General features: G+C 42.5%; 1 protein-coding gene across 3 annotated transcripts in view; it reads right to left on the bottom strand.

Annotated features, from left to right (window-relative positions):
- Positions 1-1126: 1126 nt before the first annotated feature.
- LOC134393118 (cholesterol 24-hydroxylase-like) overlaps positions 1127-19872 on the bottom strand; it is a 29418-nt gene continuing 10672 nt past the window's right edge. For 2 of the 3 annotated variants that reach the window (XM_063118043.1, XM_063118044.1), the window contains exons 8-15: positions 17195-17351; positions 13248-13310; positions 12098-12170; positions 10644-10728; positions 8376-8486; positions 4916-5004; positions 3790-3856; positions 1127-3155 (exon numbers count right to left, since the gene is read on the bottom strand). In XM_063118043.1, coding sequence (XP_062974113.1) covers positions 2997-3155; positions 3790-3856; positions 4916-5004; positions 8376-8486; positions 10644-10728; positions 12098-12170; positions 13248-13310; positions 17195-17351 — 804 coding nt within the window. In that variant the 3' untranslated portion in view covers positions 1127-2996. The remainder of the gene's footprint in view (positions 3156-3789; positions 3857-4915; positions 5005-8375; positions 8487-10643; positions 10729-12097; positions 12171-13247; positions 13311-17194; positions 17352-19872) is intronic. The other variant, XM_063118045.1, reaches the window with a different exon arrangement.

Genomic DNA, 19872 nt, shown 5'->3' with positions numbered 1-19872 from the left:
ATCTTTTATATGGGAGTAAATCCCATTGGATTGAGTAAGACTTACTTTTGATCAGACCTACATATTTATTTATTTAAAACATTTGTATCCCACCCTATATCATTAAGATCTAATGATAGATATACAGATATATACCCCAACATTAAAAAACCCTTGGAACACTTGGCACAAACAAGCAAATAACGAATGCCAATGTGTATTCTATCATCATCATCATCAGTGTCATCTTAAGCTGCAGCACCATACATTGAAAAGCATTTATATTGAATCCACCCATACCAACCACACACACTCACTCACTCTAAACATACAAACACACATACCTTAACCTTGGTTTATGTATTTCCCTTTTTCTTTTGTTTTCTTCTTCTTCTTATTATTATTATTATTATTGTTGTTGTTGTTGTTATATTGTCTTTTATTTTTTCCTTCTTTTTTCTTTTTCTTTCCTTGTGTGTTCATTTCCCTTAGATGCAATGTCTTCATGCAGTGCTTTTATGTCATGTATGTTTATGAAACATTTGGCCAGCTCTGCCCCCAGCCTTCTTCCCACCTAGCCCACCCGCACCCCGTTCACTTCAGTTTCCTCACCTCTTTCTTTCCTGATCCCACTGCTCCCTGTCTGGCCCCACCTCCCTGATTTGGAGATCCAGCAGCTCCAGCTCTTCCTCACATGCCTGGCTGGAGAACATCTGTGTTAAAAGGCCTTGATTAGTGTGGGTGGGTGGAGCAATCATCTCAAGTCTCACAAGACTTAAAATCATCTGGAAGTTTTTCCTGATGTCCAGCCAGAATCTGGCTTCCTGTAACTTGAGCCCATTAGCATTTGCCTTTTTTGCAGCCACATTACACTGTTGGCTCATATTCAGCTTGTGATCTACAAGTCCAATATCCTTCTTGCTTGTAGTATTGCTGAGCCAAGTATCCCCCATCTTGTAACTGCATTTGGTTTCTTTTTCCTAGATGTAGAACTTGGCATTTATCCCTATTAAATTTCATTCTGTTGTTTTTATCCCAGCACTCCAGCCTATCAAGATCACTTTCAAGTTTGTTTCTGCCTTCCAGGGTATTAGCTATCCCACCCAATTGTGTTGTCTGCAAATCTGATAAGCATTCCCTGCACCTCCTCATCCAAATCATTATTTATTTATTTATTTATTTATTACATTTCTATACCGCCCAATAGCCGGAGCTCTCTGGGCGGTTCACAAAAATTAAAACCATTCAAAGTATAAAACAACAGTATAAAACCATAATATAAAATACAATATAAAAGCTCAACCAGATAAAAACAGCAGCAATGCAAAATTACAAATTTAAAACCATGCTATTTAAAATTTATAGATTGTTAAAATGTTGGGAGAATAAAAAGGTCTTCACCTGGCGTCTAAAAGCATATAATGTAGGTGCCAAGCGAACCTCCTTAGGGAGCTCATTCCACAGCCAGGGTGCCACAGCAGAGAAGGCCCTCCTCCTTCTCTTTTATTTATCAAATAAAAATGTTGAAGAGCACTGGGCCCAGGACTGAGCCCTGAGGTACCCTACTCCTTACCTCCCTCCCCCAATTTAAGAAGATACCATTGATAAACACTCTTTGAGTCTGTTTATGTAGCCAACTGTGAATCCACCAAATAGTTGTTCCAACTAGCCCACTTTTAACTAGTTTGTTAATCAGAACATGGGGCACTGTGTCGCAGCCCCCGCACCTTTTCCGGACCTTTTAAAATCTTTTTAAAATCCCCACCTCCACCCAAGCTTGTGAAAAGGAAGACATGTCCGGGCAAAATCAGGCAGTTAGTCACCTTAGGATTTAAGCAGATGGACCAGAAGCATATTAGCAGCCAGTGCAGTTCCTTTAAACCCATTTATAAATAAGATATGATACACTTACAGCACAATTCTATGCAAATTTAGATAGAAAAAAGACCTACAACTCCCAACATTCTCCAGCCAGCCATATTGGCTGGGGAATGCTGGGAGTTGTAGGACTTTTTATGGCTTTTTATGGCTTTTGTGAACCGCCCAGAGAGCTTTTTGTGAACCGCCCAGAGAGCTTCAGCTATTGGGCGGTATAAAAATGTAATAAATAAATAAAATAAATAATAAACATGCATAAGATTGTGCCTTAAATATTTCTGCCCCATCAGACCATCCTTCCCCAATTTTCCAGATACTGTGGACCTGTCGGATCTGATGCAGATCTCAACTCTCAACAAGTTGAGAGTCTTCAGAAGATGGCGCCTCTCCCCAAGGGAGTTTGGACTTCAACTCCGATAAGCCCCAGCCAGCATGACCAATGGTCAGGAATTCTGGAAGTTGTAGTCTAAAACTACACCCAATTTGGGAAAGGCTGTACTAGACCAGCTGTTTTCTGAACTTAATATGTGGTATCTACTAAATTGTACTGGTTGCTGCTAGTTTAGGTCATGCTAGACCCTGGAAAATAATACAATTCTTCTGAAGCAGGAATGGATAGAAATAGTTTGGGAATGGTTGTTTTTAGTGAAATTAAATCAGAAGACAAAGATCCTTTTTGCACAGGCCCAAGTTTTTTTTTATATACACATAGGGAACTCAGCATCAATTAACTCATGTTAGTTTTGCTTGGTTGAGTCTTGTGTCTTCAGTTCTTCTTAGATTTCTGACTGAATTGTTTGCCCAAGATTAAGACTGAAATCCTGTTAACACCGATCTATAAATGAAATCCTGTTAACACCGATCTATAAATGAAATCCCAGTAAACTGAGCAGCATTTACTTCTGAGCAAACATGCATAACTTGGGCCTGTAAATATTTAAACTCAGTGTTAGAGATGTTTTCATTACTTTATCATCTATGACTTCTGTAGATTTCAAATGTGTGTGTTTTTATTATTGCAGTGTGTGTGTGTGTGTTGACATTTATTTACACTGAGAATAAGAAATGCATTTTAAACACATTCTGGTAGGAATTCCAAAATACATTTGACAATACCCCCACCACAGTTATTATTTAATTTAATCTTCATAACCAAACTGGTGTCGTGGTTTCAGTCTGCATACTACGCCATCCAATGGCCTCAGCGTTCCCATATCCAAAATTTTAAAGCTCTGTGGTGGAACCAGCTTGAATTCAAACCACTGCAGAAATTTGGCCATTATCAGTTTAGCCTCCATCTGTTATAAAAGTAAAAATAAAATGGTGAGCTGGCTCTAGCCATTTTGACAAAGAAGACATAGGCCTAATCTACACCAAGCAGGATATTGCACTATGAAAGCGGTATATAAAAGGCAGGAGCCACACTGCTGCTTTATAGCGGTATTGAAGTGCACTGACAACTGTTAGGGACCACTGACACATACAGTATACCACTTTCATAGTGCTATGACCTGCTTGGTGTGACATGAAAACATGTCTTGTTTTCATGTTCTTGGGCAAGTTACATGTTTATTTATTTCCCAATATTGTGTCATTGATTTTTTGTAAGACAACATTGGAAGCCATTAGAAGAGGGTGCATTTCCCACTAAACACTGAGGGACCATTTGTGTAGCAGCAGCTCCTCCCACTTTGCTGAGCCACCAGTTACTTTGCCACCTTCCTCTGTCTGTTGCAGCAAACAGGAGTTTAATTTTGCACCATAATAATAGGCAGAAGACAGTTCCAGCAAAAGAACCAGTGAAGCAGCCCAATGGCCATGCAATGGCTCAGCTGCGTCTAATCCAGCTGTAGCTCAAGCTTTTAAAGAGATATGCACAACCAGCAGGGAAAACCTGCCTGGCTTGTCTACGCACATTTCTGCCTTGCTTACCTGTGCAAATTTCTGCCCAATACAGGAACGAGGTCCCAGGGAAAATGGGAAATATGAAAAGTAGGGCCTAAGAAAACCCAAACACAAGACATTTACTGAGATGGTATTGTCAAAATGAGAAACATTTATACTTAAAACCGAGTTTCATCTATGTCATGCATAGATATTAAGATTGCCAACAATTACCACTAATATGTGTTCCTGTGTCTTTAAGAACAGCTTGATCTGCACAGAGCAACAGGTGACAATGCTTATTTCTATACCTTTAAGAGCTCCACATGCTGATTTCTCTAGGGGCTTCTTTAAATGGGTGATATATAGAACACTCATGACTGGCCACTCACAGATGTTTGCGAGTCAGTTTGATGACACAGTGAGCCTCCTGTGTATCTCCTGCTCTTTCCCCCCATTTTTTCCATAAAAAAATAAACCTCAGAAATCCCGATTCTTCTGAAATATGTTGGTATTTCTCAGGATTTTCTGCTGTGTGCAGTCAAAGTTGTGCTATAAATACCCACTAGAGGGTGCTGTCCCATTAATTAAACTATATGGGCTGAGAGATTTTACATTGCAGGCCAAGTGGTCACTGCTTTCTTTCCTGCGTAATTCAGCTTGTTTTTAAATGCAGAAGTGAACCTGGAAGCAGAGTGACGGTACGGGAATGTGATTTTATTTTATTTTATTTTATTTATTTATTTATTGCATTTATATACCGCCCCATAGTCAAAGCTCTCTGGGCAGGTTTCCCCCTGTCTGAAAGAGCTCTAGATCAAGATGTTGAAGACAGACAAGAAAGCTAGAACATATTTTTCATGGTCACTTAAAAAACCTATTAAGTCAGATTTTGGTGAATGTTTACTGGTAATTCTTAAGAAACATGAGAGCCAAGGATGACATGTCAGGAAAGTCAGACATTTAACAGTAAATCTTAAAGGCAACTTTCAGTCAATATCCAAATATCCTCTGTATTTCCATCACTTCCAAGTACAGAACATCTAAACAAGCCTTCTCAAGAGGCCCATCTCCAGACGCTCTGTAGTAAATAGCAAAATGGTGAATGTTTTGATATATGCTGCAAAATATTCATGTTGTTAAAACAAATGAATGTTTAACACAATTTTATCACCTTGGCTGGCCTTTCCTAAATCGATCCGGATCGAAGACAAGCGGGTCCTTGAAAAACCTTTCCATGCGTCCCATTACGTATGTGCTGAACTGCCAAGAGAAGATTAGCCTTTTACGTTTCTATATAAAGAGTAAGCTGCAAAAAGTTTGATCATTTGCAATAGACTGCAAATCCTGATATCTTTCTCCAGGCATTCTTACACAAACTCTTGCTATTTGGATCCTTTGCACCATTTTTTTAAAAAAATAAATAAATGTGGATATGTTTTACTTCATTGAATTCAAGGTATAATCCTGCCCTTGGAAGACAGTCTGTATTGGCTGTCTGTAGGTCTTCTAAGCCCCATGGTGGTTGCAAATCAGTGCTGCATCGGTTATACAACACAGCTGCCAATTTGCAGTCACCGTGGGGCTTTTCTCTGAAGCTGCGCATTGGAAAAGTTGAGGACTTACCCGACTTTCCCAGAAGGAGCAAGGTCACCACAGCCCTTCAGCCATGTGACCTCGCTCCAGGGTCGTTATGGGGGCATTCCTGGGCAGATGGCAACTGGTGATTGGTCACCAGAAGCCCGGAAAAGGGCAGGCTTGGGGTGGATATTTCCTGCCCCCATCCCAGGAAGGAACAGTGAAGTGGCGCCGTGAAGACAGGCCCCTTGTTACAGACTTCTTTGTACATCAGCCAAATTCCCAAAAGAGCTAACTCAGATGCAGAAAGGCTAGAACTCTATTTTGCATATGGAACTTGAATTAATCCCAAATAAATTTAAAACTCCCTTTACCATTAGCATCTATCAATCCATTAGATGCCTTTCAGCTGAAGTATTTATAGTGACATACTTAAAATGAAACAGTAACTAAAAACCTACAATACCGTATTTCTTCGATTGTAAGACGCCATCAATTGTAAGACGCACACTAATTTCAGTACCACCAACAGAAAAAAAACCCTACAACACACCTACGATTCTAAGACACACCCCATTTTTAGAGATGTTTATATGGGAAAAAAGGTGCATCTTAGAATCGAAGAAATAGGGTACTACAAAACCCTAAAATGCTGGACTGGCTGCTTTTGACAGCCTGCTCAGGGGTGACAGACAAGTTAAAATGGTTCACCCCAAGTTCTTGATGAATCTGAATGGTTTCCTCAGTGTGCTTAGGATGTTTCCTGCCTTCTCTGTCAGCAGTGCTGTTGAAGCCCTAGCTGATGCATGGAACATGGAAATGACCCAGAAGTTGACCCTATCACTCCTAAGTGCCCCCTGCCACCTGGTAGAGCCAGGTCAATTCCCTGATTTAAGAGGGAGCTGACAGCAATAAACAGGAGGTATCACAGCAAGAGCACCAGTGAAAGAAAACCCAGCATGAATCAGATCAAACACAGACTGGAGCCCAATAGGAGATCTACATCGTGACAATGAAGGGAGACAAAGGCCATTTCTACACAAGGCATTTATCATGAGCTCATAATTGGCCACTTACAGAAGTACATGACATCGTCACCCTTCAAAGCACCTTCCGCTTTTTACAACCTTTATTACATTGTTTTTCATGACAACGAAAGTCTGCCATTTTTCCTCTTCCCGATATGAATGGGAGGTGTGCTGACAATATGGCAGGCTTTAGCAGATAATGATATAGCACCATCTAGTGGCTTTACAATGAAACATAAACCTTTCCGACAAAGGAAAAAGAAAGAACCACGTGGTAAGAAGCTGATAGTAATCCCGAAAGGGAAGTTATAGGCCAATCTCAAATGTACCATTCTGAATCAAAGTAATCGAGAAGATGGTAGTGTTGCAACCCAAACACATCTGAATGATGAATACTGATTATTTTGACCCAGGCTTTTGGCTCAGGTATGGGACTGAGGCTGCTTCGGTCACCTTGGTGAATACCCCGGGGAACTGGTTGGGGGATGTGTAGCCCCATCGGTTCTTTTGGATCCCTTGGTGGCTTTTGCATCGACCACAATAGCCTTCTTCACTGCCTGGTGGAATTGCACCAGGTTGTCTCCAGACAGAGGTGGTGTTCGGAGACCCCTGTCTGGCACCACAGACATTGGCCTGTGTTGCACAGGGTTCTATCTTATCTCCTGAGTTATTTAATATATATTGAAAATGATGGAAGAGGTCGTCCTGAGCTTTGGAATGAGTTCACACTCTGCTCTACTGCTCTTTGTCACCTAACTTCAAGGAAGGGGTCAACACCCTTCAACATTGCCTGGGTTCTATAATGAAATAGATAAGGATAAACAAGGTGAGATTAAATCCAGACAAGATGGAGATGCTGTTGATCAGTAGAAAGCCTAGCTTAGGGATTGAGATTTAACCTGTTTTGAAAGATATCTAGCTTGGGAGAGCTCCTTGATCTTGCTCTGTCGCTGGATGTTTAGGTGGAGGCAGTGGCAAAGAGTGCATCTGCACAATTACATTTACTGCACCAGTGCAGCAATTCCTGGACCAATCTGATCTGGCAACGGTTTTTCATGCCTTGGTTATATCATGGTTAAACTATACTGACACACTGTATGGAGGGCTATCCTTGAAAAACATCCATAACCTTCAATTGGTGCAAAATGTGGCAACTAGGCTATTAACCGATGTAGGTATCGTGATCATATCTCTCCTGTATTGAAATATCTGCACTGGTTGCCAGTGTTTCTGGGCACAATTCAAGCCGTAGGGCCTGGCTGTCTGAGGGACTGCCTTACATGTTATGAACCTGTCCAGTTCTTAAGGTCTAGAAGAGAGGACACCACTGCTTGCACAGACCCAATATTGCCCAGGGTTCCCAAGGGGTGGAATACTCTCACTTCAGAGCTAAGATTCTTTCCTCACTCCCTCAGAATTTTAGAAAGAAGACAATTTAATTCCACCTTTTAAATTGTGAATAGTGCTTTTAATGTTGTTTCAATGTTTTAATAGGCTTTTATGTTTTTATATCGTACTGCTTTGATTTGAATTGTTGTAAACTGCCTTGGTGACATTTACAGAAAGGCAGTATATAAATATTATTAATAAATAATAATAAATAAAACAAAAGCAGCAAAATCATTAGCATTAAAACCTAAGAACCTAAAATCATAAACCCACATGTTTATTTTTAATATTAAAGGCTTTGCTGAACAGAAAACATATAACCTCTCACTTGAAGATCATAACGAAGGTGCTTTGCAGAGCAATTTGGGGAGCTTGTTCAGAAGAAGAAGAACTCCCACCTGCCTCATCTCACAAGATGGGAGTAGAAGGAGGCAATCCTTTAGATGCCTCATTTCCAAGCCACGTAGGGTTTTAAAGGTTAAAAACAGTGTTTAGAATTTGCCCTGAAATGAATTGCTAACCAGTGTATTAATAGTTCTTTTAATACTGGTTAGATACTAGTTATATGTCTGAAGGTTTTGTGTTGAATGCTAGTATCTTTGAGATAACTGTTCATAATAGTCCAATTAAAAGACTTACAATCAGGGTGGTGTTTTCTGGAATTTTGGTCCCTTCAATTACATCTTCCTTTCTTGTCTGACGTAGAGTGGCTGCAGCTGGTGGGTACAGCCGCAGGACTTCTTTGAGAACCTGAAACAATGGAAATGGATTTAACACAATGTAGGCAACAGAGCCATTTCTTTCTGAACTAGCACGATTTGGTAGACAGACAGACTTGGGGTGCTTCCAGATCAGGGCTCCTATCGCTAGAAATTCAAATGCATTGTTCAGCTGTTCCATCTTTTTCTCCTTAATGGATTTTCTGTGTTAAAGAAAACAATTGAAGAAGTAAAGAGAAAACACAGGAAGGTCACAAGTAGAAGATGACTTCATCTGGACTTCTACGAATGAGGCAAGGAGATGGCACCTTAAAAGCCACATCTGGAAGCATCCTTGTATTTGGAGCCCCATGGTTTAAACTCCAGCTCAGTCATGATTTTATTGGAAAACTTTCAGCAAATAACTCACCCTCAGCTTTAGTTCACCAAGAGTGATCTTCCTCATATGGTCTCATAGGCCTGACTCAGCAACAATAGCCTGACATCCCCACAACACTTAACAGTGAGTGAAAGGGATAGCAAGTTTGACAGGTGTTGTTGTTGATGACGATGATGATTGCATTTATATCTTGCCATTTTTCGGTTGCAAGGAACCCAAGGCGGTTTACCTGGTCTTCATCCTCTCCTGTGAGAGGACGCTGTGAGATGGGTTAGAATGAAAATCAGTGACTGGTCCAAAATCGTCTAGTGGGCTTCATAGCAGAGTGGGGCTAAAATCTGGATCTCCCAAATCCCAGTACAACACTCTATCCACTACACCACACTCCCTTTTTAATAGCAAAATGGAAGTTCACAAAACTGTGTGAGAGGGAGGAGGATTTAGTTTGGTATAAATTTTAAATTTTGTATACTTTTTAATGCTCACTGTTTTTAACTTTTGTAAACTGCCCAGAGAGCTTTGGCTATGGGGCAGTATATAAATGCAATAAATACAATAAATAAATAAATTCAGGATTAAACTACATGTCATGTTAAATACATAGTGTGCAGCTGATCCTGGTTAGTTGGGTTTTTTTTAACTTCTGTATAAGTATCTGGACCTCCAAACTAGATTTCTTTTTACCTCGGTGTAACTATCTGAACCTCCAAACTAGTTTTTTTTTTTACCTCAGTGTAAGTATCTGGACCTCCAAACAAAATGTTTTACCTCAGTGAAAGGTATCTGTACCTCCAAATTGGATTGGGAGCACCACACACAGGGGAGGTTTAAACCTTCTCACTCAGTCATGGCCCCACTAAATCTCCCCTCTTGCACACCATTTTGTTTTCTTTTTCTAATCCTTGTGTAGGGAATGCGGGGAAGATTTAAAACACCTCTACCCATGTGTGGTGGTGCTAATTGGGGGCTGCTCGGAGGATGGCAACAAGGGAGAGGGCCTTTTCAATGGTGGCCCCTCAATTATGGAATGATCTTCCCGACGAGGCTCACCTGGCGCCAACATTGTTATCTTTTCGGCGCCAAGTCAAGACTTTTCTCTTCTCCCAGGCATTTAACAGCATATGCTGAGTTTTTTAACTGACCCCAGAATAGTTGTTTTAAACAGATGTTGTCTGTTTTTGTTTGTATTTTGTGCTTTTATGGTTTTAATTTTTGTATATTTGTTTTTAATGTTCACTGTTTTTAACTTTTGTAAACCGCCCAGAGAGCTTCAGCTATGGGGAGGTATATAAATGTAAATAATAATAATAATAATAATAATAATAATAACAACAACAACAACATAAGAGTAAACCCCCTCCCCAAGAGAAGAAGTATTGATTGTGCACAACAAATGAGTAACCATGTCACATTTACTGTGCCATATGTACACACACTAAGGGATTTCATTATTGTGGTGAAACATCTATCAATGATTGGCTGGCCTACTGAGCTGCCCTTCTGTCACAGGAACAGAACAAACAAAATTAGAGGAGTGTGGAACTCCAAAACTTTGCCATGTCCAGAATTTTGATCAATAAAAGATATCACATATACAGCTGCTATAATTTTGCTCAACAATTACACGTTCTTACAAGGTTTCAGCATGAGGCGTCTTTCTCATGTTGTTTGAGATATTCATATGATGCCAGCATCATGCTTCACATTTCACATGAAAACCAATGTATTTGTCTTATCAGCTGCACTAAAGCATAGCAAGGAATATTCAGAGCATCTCTGTGTTATCTATGGCCTTTTATTCAAATCTACCTGTGACAGGTATTTGAGCTTCCCAAGATCTTCATAGGCAATGTCTTTCTTCATGCCAATGATGTCATCCACTTCAGCCTGAAGTCTAAGAAGCAGGCAGGAGAAACTTTGTTTAATCAACTAGCTACTCATTATTTATGCTAAATGTCTGAATTTGAGAAGATCAAGATTGACTTTCTGCTCCATAACTTTTACCCAGGCAAAATGCCCTGTGGTTCTACTGTGAATGGACTGAGATCCAGGAAGGATGAACGATTGCATACCCACCTCCCTGTATTCAGTACCTACAATCCAATCACTACCACCACCATCATAGGCTACCTACTACCGCATGGAGGAGGCAGGAAGAGACAACACTAATGGCTTACCCAGCATTCAACTTGATAAAATATATACTGTATTTATCATGTAAATTATGAAGACAGAAGAAACCATGCTCATACTGGAGGCGAAGAATCCACTCTGACCACTCTTTAAATATTACATCTGTCTTCAGCCATAATTAATTGTCTTCATCTGCTTAACACTGCACTTGATAGTAGGCAGTATTAAGGAAACTGAATTGTAGGCCTTGAGTTATCAATAACTGGGACAGTGGTTTTTAAACTTCTTGAGGGAACATGCTTTACTTTGGTTTGTTTCATAGGAGGTGCAGCGGGGAAGGGGTGGAGGAATAAACATCCTGCTCTATCAGTGCTGGACTATTCTGGTTTCTTGAGATGAAGTCACTTTTCATGTACCTTCCCGCCCCCCCTCAACCCTGAACTTCCTTTTGCCCTTTCTGCCCCCTGTCCTGGTATTTCTTCTCCATAGTTTATGAAGCCAGGAATGAGCTCATGTCTTCTCCTGAAATGTAAATTCACTGATTTGGAAAATCACTTTGATTCTGTAAGCCCCCTAATGAAGGCTAAAAATGAACTGGATTGCTGCATAATATTGGTGGTCTTTTAATTGTTAGAAACTACTAAACTTTTCTTTCAATTGATTTCATTAGCAGCTGTTCCTTTGTTATAAGAAAAGTAGCAATCTGGATATTCATACAATATTCACATGAATCAGTTGGGCAAGTTCTAACTGCTTCTTTTTGAGCAATTAAGGCCTGAGATCCAGTACACACAATTCTGTTTTGTATACACAAGTAGTCCTCACTGTCTATGGCTACTTATCTCTCATACGGATAAACGTTACATTACGAAATCAGACAATCCTAGATACACAGTCAATAACCATTCTTATGACTGTGCAGATGGGGAAAAGTGATGCTGCGATAACAGTAATTATAGATAACTATATTTGTATGGACAAGAATCCCAAAATTGCTTCTGTGTACAAAAAAGAAATGTCCCCTCAAGTCACAAACCTTAAAATGCCAATGTGAAAATTGCAACTTGCAGAAACTATGATCACAAGTTACGAAAATAATGTAAAAGCCAGCAAGCCAACAGTTTACCTACTTGGCAACTATCTCAGGGTGCCGTTCCAGCTCCATTATGGTGAAAGATAACTGATTAGCACAGGTTTCATGACCTGCAGGATAGAGAAACAAATTCAAAGAATCATAGAATAGCAGAGTTGGAAGGGGCCTACAAGGCCATCTAGTCCAACCCCCTGCTCAATGCAGGAATCCACCCTAAAGCATCCCTGACAGATGGTTGTCCAGCTGCCTCTTGAATGCCTCTAGTGTGGGAGAGCCCACGACTTCCCTAGGTAACTGATTCCACCGTCGCACTGCTCTAACAGTCAGGAAGTTTTTCCTGATGTCCAGCCGGAATCTGGCTTCCTTTAACTTGAGCCCGTTGTTCCGTGTCCTGCACTCTGGGAGGATCGAGAAGAGATCCTGGCCCTCCTCTGTGTGACAACCTTTTAAGTATTTGAAGAGTGCTATCCTGTCTCCCCTCCATCTTCTCTTCTCCAGGCTAAACATGCCCAGTTCTTTCAGTCTCTCTTCATAGGGCTTTGTTTCTAGACCCCTGATCATCCTGGTTGCCCTCCTCTGAACACGCTCCAGCTTGTCTGCATCCTTCTTGAATTGTGGAGCCCAGAACTGGACACAATAGTCTAAATGAGGCCTAACCAGGGCCGAATAGAGAGGAACCAGTACCTCACGTGATTTGGAATTGGGTGAGGCAGGGGAATAGGAATCAAAGTAAAATCGCAACTTGCCACTTTGTAAAAGAAAGAAGTCCAGTTGAAATACCTACAGTCTTGTGGCTGAAATTTGTTGCCTCTGGTACCTGTTCCCTTGCTGAGCCACAGCTCAGGTTTTCCCATAAAAGTAATGTTGTGTAAATGGTGGCTATAAAGGTCCATTAACCTGGATCCATTCAGGCTAATGGACCTTTACAACCACCATTATGAATCCAAAATATGAATCCAGCCAGTTCAGCTGGGCCCACGTGAACATTTTGTGAACTGCTTTGAACATAATTTATACAGAACAGTGATAAATGACCATGACTACCTCAACCTGGGTAAAAATGCAGATCTCAATGCAGTCTGCATCGGAGTTGGTTGAACACGTGGAAGCCTGTTTCTGACTGCAGATATTCTTTGGTCAATTGAGGGGTGTGGGTGTGCATGTTTAAAGAGTATACATATACAAACCTGCAAAGAAGAAGTTGACAAAATTATCCAGCATGTTTTCTTCCTCACAGTCCCCTTCTTGTGCTGTCAAGAAAGTGAATAAAAAGCAAGTTTGACCTACAGTACCTCTTCCAAGACACATGAGGACAAACTATAAATACAGATGCGGCCTCACCAGTCTAGCAAATGCCACTTGAACTCAAGAGAGGAGAAGCCTCAGATGTACTCAAGAAACAGTCATTTGTCAAGGCCCAGGACATTTAGAGCTTCTCTACATTTTCTTTTTAAAAAAGTAATCCACTGTTTTCTGTAGGGGTGTGCACGGACCCCCCGCTCCGCTTCTCTTCCAGATCCGCGATTTGCAGATCGGCCCGCTCCACCCCGCCCCCGCTCCGCCCATGTCCGCTCCGGATCCGGATCGGAGCTCCGTTTCCCCCCCCATAGGCTTGCATTAAGCTAAAAAAGTATACAACTTTTTTTCTGTGAAAGTTAGAAACCTCAAGTTTGGCACCATGACACCTCATGGGGGTATACACACGCACGCCAAGTTTCAAGGCAATCCCATCATCCCCTGATTTTTGGAGAATTTATGAAAATCGGCCACCCCATTCACACCCCTTTCCATAGCTCCGTCAATTTGCACGTTAGAAACCTCAAACTCACCACCATGAAAGCTTATCCAGGGATACATACGCACGCCGAGACTCAAGGCAGTCCCATCATCCCCTGATTGTTGGAGAATTTATGAAAATCGGGCACCCCATTCACACCCCTTTCCATAGCTCCGTCAATTTGCACGTTAGAAACCTCAAACTCACCACCATGAAAGCTTATCCAGGGATACATACGCACGCCGAGACTCAAGACAGTCCCATCATCCCCTGATTTTTGGGGAATTTAGGAAAATCGGGCACCCCATTCACACCCCTTTCCATAGCTCCATCAATTTGCACGTTAGAAACCTCAAACTCACCACCATGAAAGCTTATTCAGGGATACACACACGCCAAGACTCAAGGCAGTCCCATCATCCCCTGATTTTTGGCGGGGCTTAAACCTGCAGACATCTCAATGGGGCCATTTCAAAGGAAATCCCAACATGCCATGAATTGGGGAGTAGAGATCAACCTAAATGAATCTTCTTCCACACTTGAAAAATGGATTTGCAACTTCCAAAACTCTAAGTGAGCGCAGGAAGGACTTCTCCCCTGAGTCAAAGCCAGACACACACAACATCCCTGCGAGGTGGGCAGGGGAGGAGGGAGGGAAGGCAGGCAGGCAGCAGACATTTCTGGGGGCATAAGGAAGTGAGCCAAGGATAAGCCAGTAATGCATATAAAATGGAATAAATAAATAAATAAACAAAGGAGGGGTGGAATTAAAAGCAGCAGTGTTGCTGAATAAACAACAAGAAGAACTTTTTTAAAAAAGGCTACATCTGTCTTTTTCCAGCAATAGGGGGACATGCCCAGAGGAGGGGGAAGCAGCTGCCAGTTCAATTCATGAAAGCCATTGCTTCACCAACAGCTCTGAGGAGTAAATGCTCACTTCAACTCATGATAGGCATTGCTCCACCACTAAGAGAAGTAGACCGCTCACTCTCATGATAGGCATTGCTCCACCGGGTTACTCTCTTTGGAAGGCTCTGATGGCCTTCCGAGTACAGGAGAGAGTGGGGGCACGTCCACAATGGGATGCCCTAGGGGAGCTCATCCCCTTGCACCACATCTTTTCAGTTGTTCCCCAAAGTTAGGGTGGGTAGCAGTGCTCTCTTATTATTGGCTTAGTATATGATTTCAGGTTGTGTTTGTGCATTTGGTGGGGCTACTGTTTTAAAAAACACTGGGAAAAGTCCGTTCAGATTAAGAAAGAGAAGTTTCCCAGAATCCCAAGTTATCCGTTTTGCCTATCCCCTCCTCCAACTTTGGGATCATGTGATCATGACCGGGAGTTGACTCTGCCCCTCAGCCCTTCGAAAAAGGTATTTTTCCTGCCGATTTTTAAAAAAATTCTAGCGCGTGTCCCGCACCACGCAGAGAGGTGAGAGTAGTCTCAAAATGACCCCCATCCACGTCTCTCTGAGCACAAGAATTTTCAGAACGATAGCTTCAAAAACAACACAGTTATCCCTGATTCTTTTCCGCAATGCAATCCTATGGGCGAAAACCGCCGTTTGACCCACGCTGTCCCTGTTTGTAATGTTTGTTTACCCGATTTTTAAAAAAATATAGCACGCGAACCACACGACGCAGAGAGGTGAGAGTAGTCTCAAAATGACCCCCATCCACAACTCTCTGAGCACAAGAATTTTCAGAACGATAGCTTCAAAAACAACCCAGTTATCCCCGATTCTTTTCTGCAATGCAATCCTATGGGCGAAATGTTTCAAGATGGCGATCGGAGCGGTCCGCCTGAAAGAGGAGCTCCGAAAAATGGGCGCTTCTCTTCGCCTTGCTTCTAGGGGTCTGCGGTCCGCTTCTACTCCGCCTCTGGGCAAGGCAGAGCAGGCCAATTCGCTCCTGCTTCTGCGCTTCTAATCGGAGCGGAGCACATGCCTAGTTTTCTGCTTCCATATTCATCCCAAGGTTGTCCCGCAATCAGCTCATTACAGAGGCAGCCACATGGTTTGAAAGGAATATTTCATATCTCTGCCCTGAGTTTGTATTTCTATTCAAATCAATGAAACATCTCCATCTAATGGCAGAATTATAGCACAACACCACCAATATAGGAGGCGATTTGCCTAATTTTAATAGGGTCACCATATGGAAAAGATGACAGGGCTCCTGTATCTTTAATAGTTGTACAGAAAAGGGAAGTTCAGCAGAATTTCAGTTAAAGCTGCAGGAGCCCTTCCCTCTTTTGTATCTGGTCAAGAGCTCAGGGCTTCTGCAGCTTTAACTGTTGTGATGAAGAGGGAATTTCACAAGGTGCTGCATGCATACAAATGACACCTGCTTTTCTATACAATTGTTAAAGACACAGGAGTCCTGTCTATGTGTTATGTTAATTATGGAGCATGTAGCTGAGCCTTACTTTTGGTTTTACTCTAGGGAAGATGCACATGGCCCCAATTCGGATCGGGACCACAGTGTACCAGGATGGGAAAATTAAGCTTTGCTGCCAACCATCTGCTTCCCAAAATCCCCCCATCATGCACGCACATAAATAAGGGCCAGTTCCTACAACCACAACTACTAAAGTCAACTCTCATAACAGCCCATGCCTTTGCATGTTTACTTGGAAGTAAGTCAAAGGGGCTTACTCTCTAGCGAGGGTTTTAGCATTGCAGTCTAAGGCCGTTTCTACACTGGCCTTTTCCCCTGGGGTTGTCCCTGGGTGTTCCCTGGGTGTCCAAATGAAGCACTGGGACTCCCAGGGGCAGCGGGGACGGGTTTTCTTTAACCCTGGAAAAACCCAATTCTTCCAGAGGTCCTGGGACCGTCCAGAGACTGTGGGAGGTGTGGGCGCCCGTCCCGCTTGGTGCCTGCTTAGTCGCAAGTAAGCACAGCACCAGAAATGGGCACCGAGCTGTGCAGTGCAGCTCCATGCCCATCAGGGGAGGGGGTGGCAGCAATTTCGCCAACTCTGGGATGTCAAGGAGAGGGTTTGGCGAGTGGTACTTATATTTTTGATGGAGCGGGGCCTCACTCTTGCGTGACCGGCCGCACTCCTTAAAAAAAGAGAGTAAAATATGTCGCCTGCGCCATCTATGGACGTGCCACGGGCATGTGGACCCAGGGGGAGGATCTCAGAACCAGGAAATCCTGAGATCATTCCCCCTCCCTCCTGGAAGGCCGGGAGGTAAGTCTCACAGAAGGCCATGTGGCATAAGGTAATTGTGACGAGCTTCTTCAGTTGGCACCACTGGAACTAACCAAGAGCTGTGAATTACTTTCTTCTGTCGCAGATGTACATGAAATGATACATACAAACGATCAAGCTTCCTTCCAGAAGGAGTCTCCTACCTACACCCTTCAAGATCTGAGTGAGAATATCCAATGGAACCTCTTCTTCATTCTTGACAGCTCTGCGCCTCCGCTCGAAACACTCTTTCCCAGTTCGACGCAGCAACTTCACACTTTCCCGAATCTCTTTTACAATTTTTCTGTTCCACGGCATATACTAAACGGATAACAGATGTTGTCAGGAAGATGGCTGCAAAGAACCTAAACACAGCACTGGGCAGACGTGGCTGTTAGCCTTCCCACAAAGAAGTATGATCTAGGCAGTCTTGGTGTCTGCATTGTGGAACTTTCTTCTCAGGGAGAATTAGTTGCCAAGGCTGCCCACTTCTCTCATTTAGAATGTTGGCAACTTTTTAAAAAAAGTATGTAAAAGTATCCAACTGGGTGGGTACACCATTTCAACTGATTTGCTATTTGCTGCAATTGAACTGTGATTTATATTAGCTGTTTTAATTGTATTGGGAGTTTTTCTGGGAATTGACCAGCCTGAGTCTTAGAGTTTTTCTACCCGAGGCTGTCAGTTCCATTGCAGAACTGAGATCTGAGCACTACACGAGGAGTGTTTATTTCCTGCTTTTCTGCTACATACCCTCTAGGTGGCACAATGCTATAGAGAAACAGCACAAATACACAAGAGGAAATCACCCTGCCTTTCACTTCTACAATTAAATTTCACATTTTCCCTGCTCTAAAAAAAAAAGTTGTGGAAAGTGCTGGCTAGGCACAGAAGTCAAGTCATTGTCTAAAGAACTCGCAAACAACTGTGAGTAGGGAATGACAAGCACACAATAAATGCCTTTTGTAGGAAACCCCTACCCATGTTTCCCATAAGCAGCATCTCCCTCCATGCAGCTCAGGATTTTCCCACATCGGCAGAAGAAAAATGGCTGTCAGTGTGGGGAAATGGAGAATGCACAATCAATGCTGGTGTTGTCGTGATCGTGCCTTTCAGCTGGAGAACTTCACAAGGTGCTGAAGAAATAGTATAATGCAGGAGTGGGGAACCTGTGCACCTCGAGATGTTGTTGAATTCCAAATCCCATCAGCCAATGGTCAGGATGATGGTAGTTGCAGTCCAATAACATCTAGAATGCTTGAAGAGGGCTTTCTTGGCTCCTTTATTAAGTATTCACTTGCTTCCCCTAAAACCAAGGGGCTCCTCTTTCAGGACAAAAGAAGTGACTATTGCCTCTGACAAGAACTGTCAAACCCAAAATGTGTCAGTGCAACAACTACAAATGTGTTTTGATCATCATCAACAACAACAAACTATTTCTTCAGCACCTTGTGAGATTTGCTTCTCTTCTCATTTATTTATTGATTGCATTTTTATACTGCCCAATAGCCGAAGCTCCCTGAGCGGTTCGCAAAAATTAAAACCATTCAAAATATAAAACAAACAGTATAAAAGCATGATATAAATGCAATATAAAAGCAAAACCGGGGGGGGGGGGGGGGAACAGCAACAGTGCAGAAATACGATTTTAAAATACAAATTTAAACAGCAAAGTTAAAATTAAATTTATAAATTGTTAAAATACTGAGAGAATAAAAAGGTCTTCACCTGGCATCTGAAAGAATGTAGTGTAGATGCCAGGTGAACCTCCTTAGGGAGCTCATTCCACAGCCAGGGTGCCACAGCAGAGAAGGCCCTCCTCCTCCTGGTAGCCACCTGTCTCACTTCCTTTGGCAGGGGCTCACGGAGAAGAGCCCCTGAGGTTGTTGGTACTGCTCTCCCTTTTATTCCTGTTGACTAGTGCAAGGCAAGCTCAAGAACCAGCACAGGAATCCAGGGCATGTCTGCAGTCGGGTCTATTGCTCTAGCAGGAATTGTGGGAGAGAAGTCTATGGTAACATTGCTGCCAGGATTGGTATTCTAGAGGCAAGTAGGTCCATGGGGGATGGAGAATCCACAACTATCTAATATTGTGCCGAAGTGATGAGTTTTTCAGACCAAGGATCAGAAGATGCAGCTTTATAGGATTATTTTCCTCACTGTATCGCCTGCTTCCTACTTGTAGCTGTAATACCACCTTTGGCCACTTGCAGCAGTGGCACTGCAGCAGAGGATCAGGTTCCTCCTCTAGGAAGGAGGCCATCAGCTTCCTTCTCTATGGAACTGCCATGTTGATGCTGAGTGACACCAGGATCCCGCTGCTACAGTCCCTGAATCAAGAGTCCAGGAACTCTGGGACAGTGGTGAAGTGTAGCCAGGGCTCAGAGGGATACAGCACCAACATTTTTTGATTAGCAGGGACTCTGACATCCTCCTCCACCCCCACCTCCACCTCCCAAAATTCCCTGTTCCCTCTGAACTTAGCTGCAGTCTTCACAGTAGCTGGGGGGGGGGGTTAATTTTGCCAGGAACAATATGTTGTTGTTGTTGTTGTTATACAGCCCAATAGCTGAAGCTCTCTGGGTGGTTTATAAAAGATTAAAACCTTAAAAATAGAATACAAAACATAATATAAAAACATTTACATGCAAAAGCAATGTAAAAGTATTATGGGATGGCTTAGTCCTGACTGGGCAATTAGGACCTGTTAGCTTCACAAAAGGCTTACTCCTGGTGGAGAAGAAAACACAGTTGTCGGGACTTTTGGACTTTCCCCGGCTTTGGGGACTGCCATGATGAGCTGCTCCACTTAAAAAATCCTAGGATTTTGCAGCCCGCCATC

This window comes from Elgaria multicarinata, chromosome 2, assembly GCF_023053635.1.
Source record: "Elgaria multicarinata webbii isolate HBS135686 ecotype San Diego chromosome 2, rElgMul1.1.pri, whole genome shotgun sequence".
NCBI lineage: Eukaryota > Metazoa > Chordata > Lepidosauria > Squamata > Anguidae > Elgaria > Elgaria multicarinata.
The sequence above is the reverse complement of the archived record's forward strand: the minus strand, read 5'-3'. Positions and strand labels throughout refer to the sequence as shown.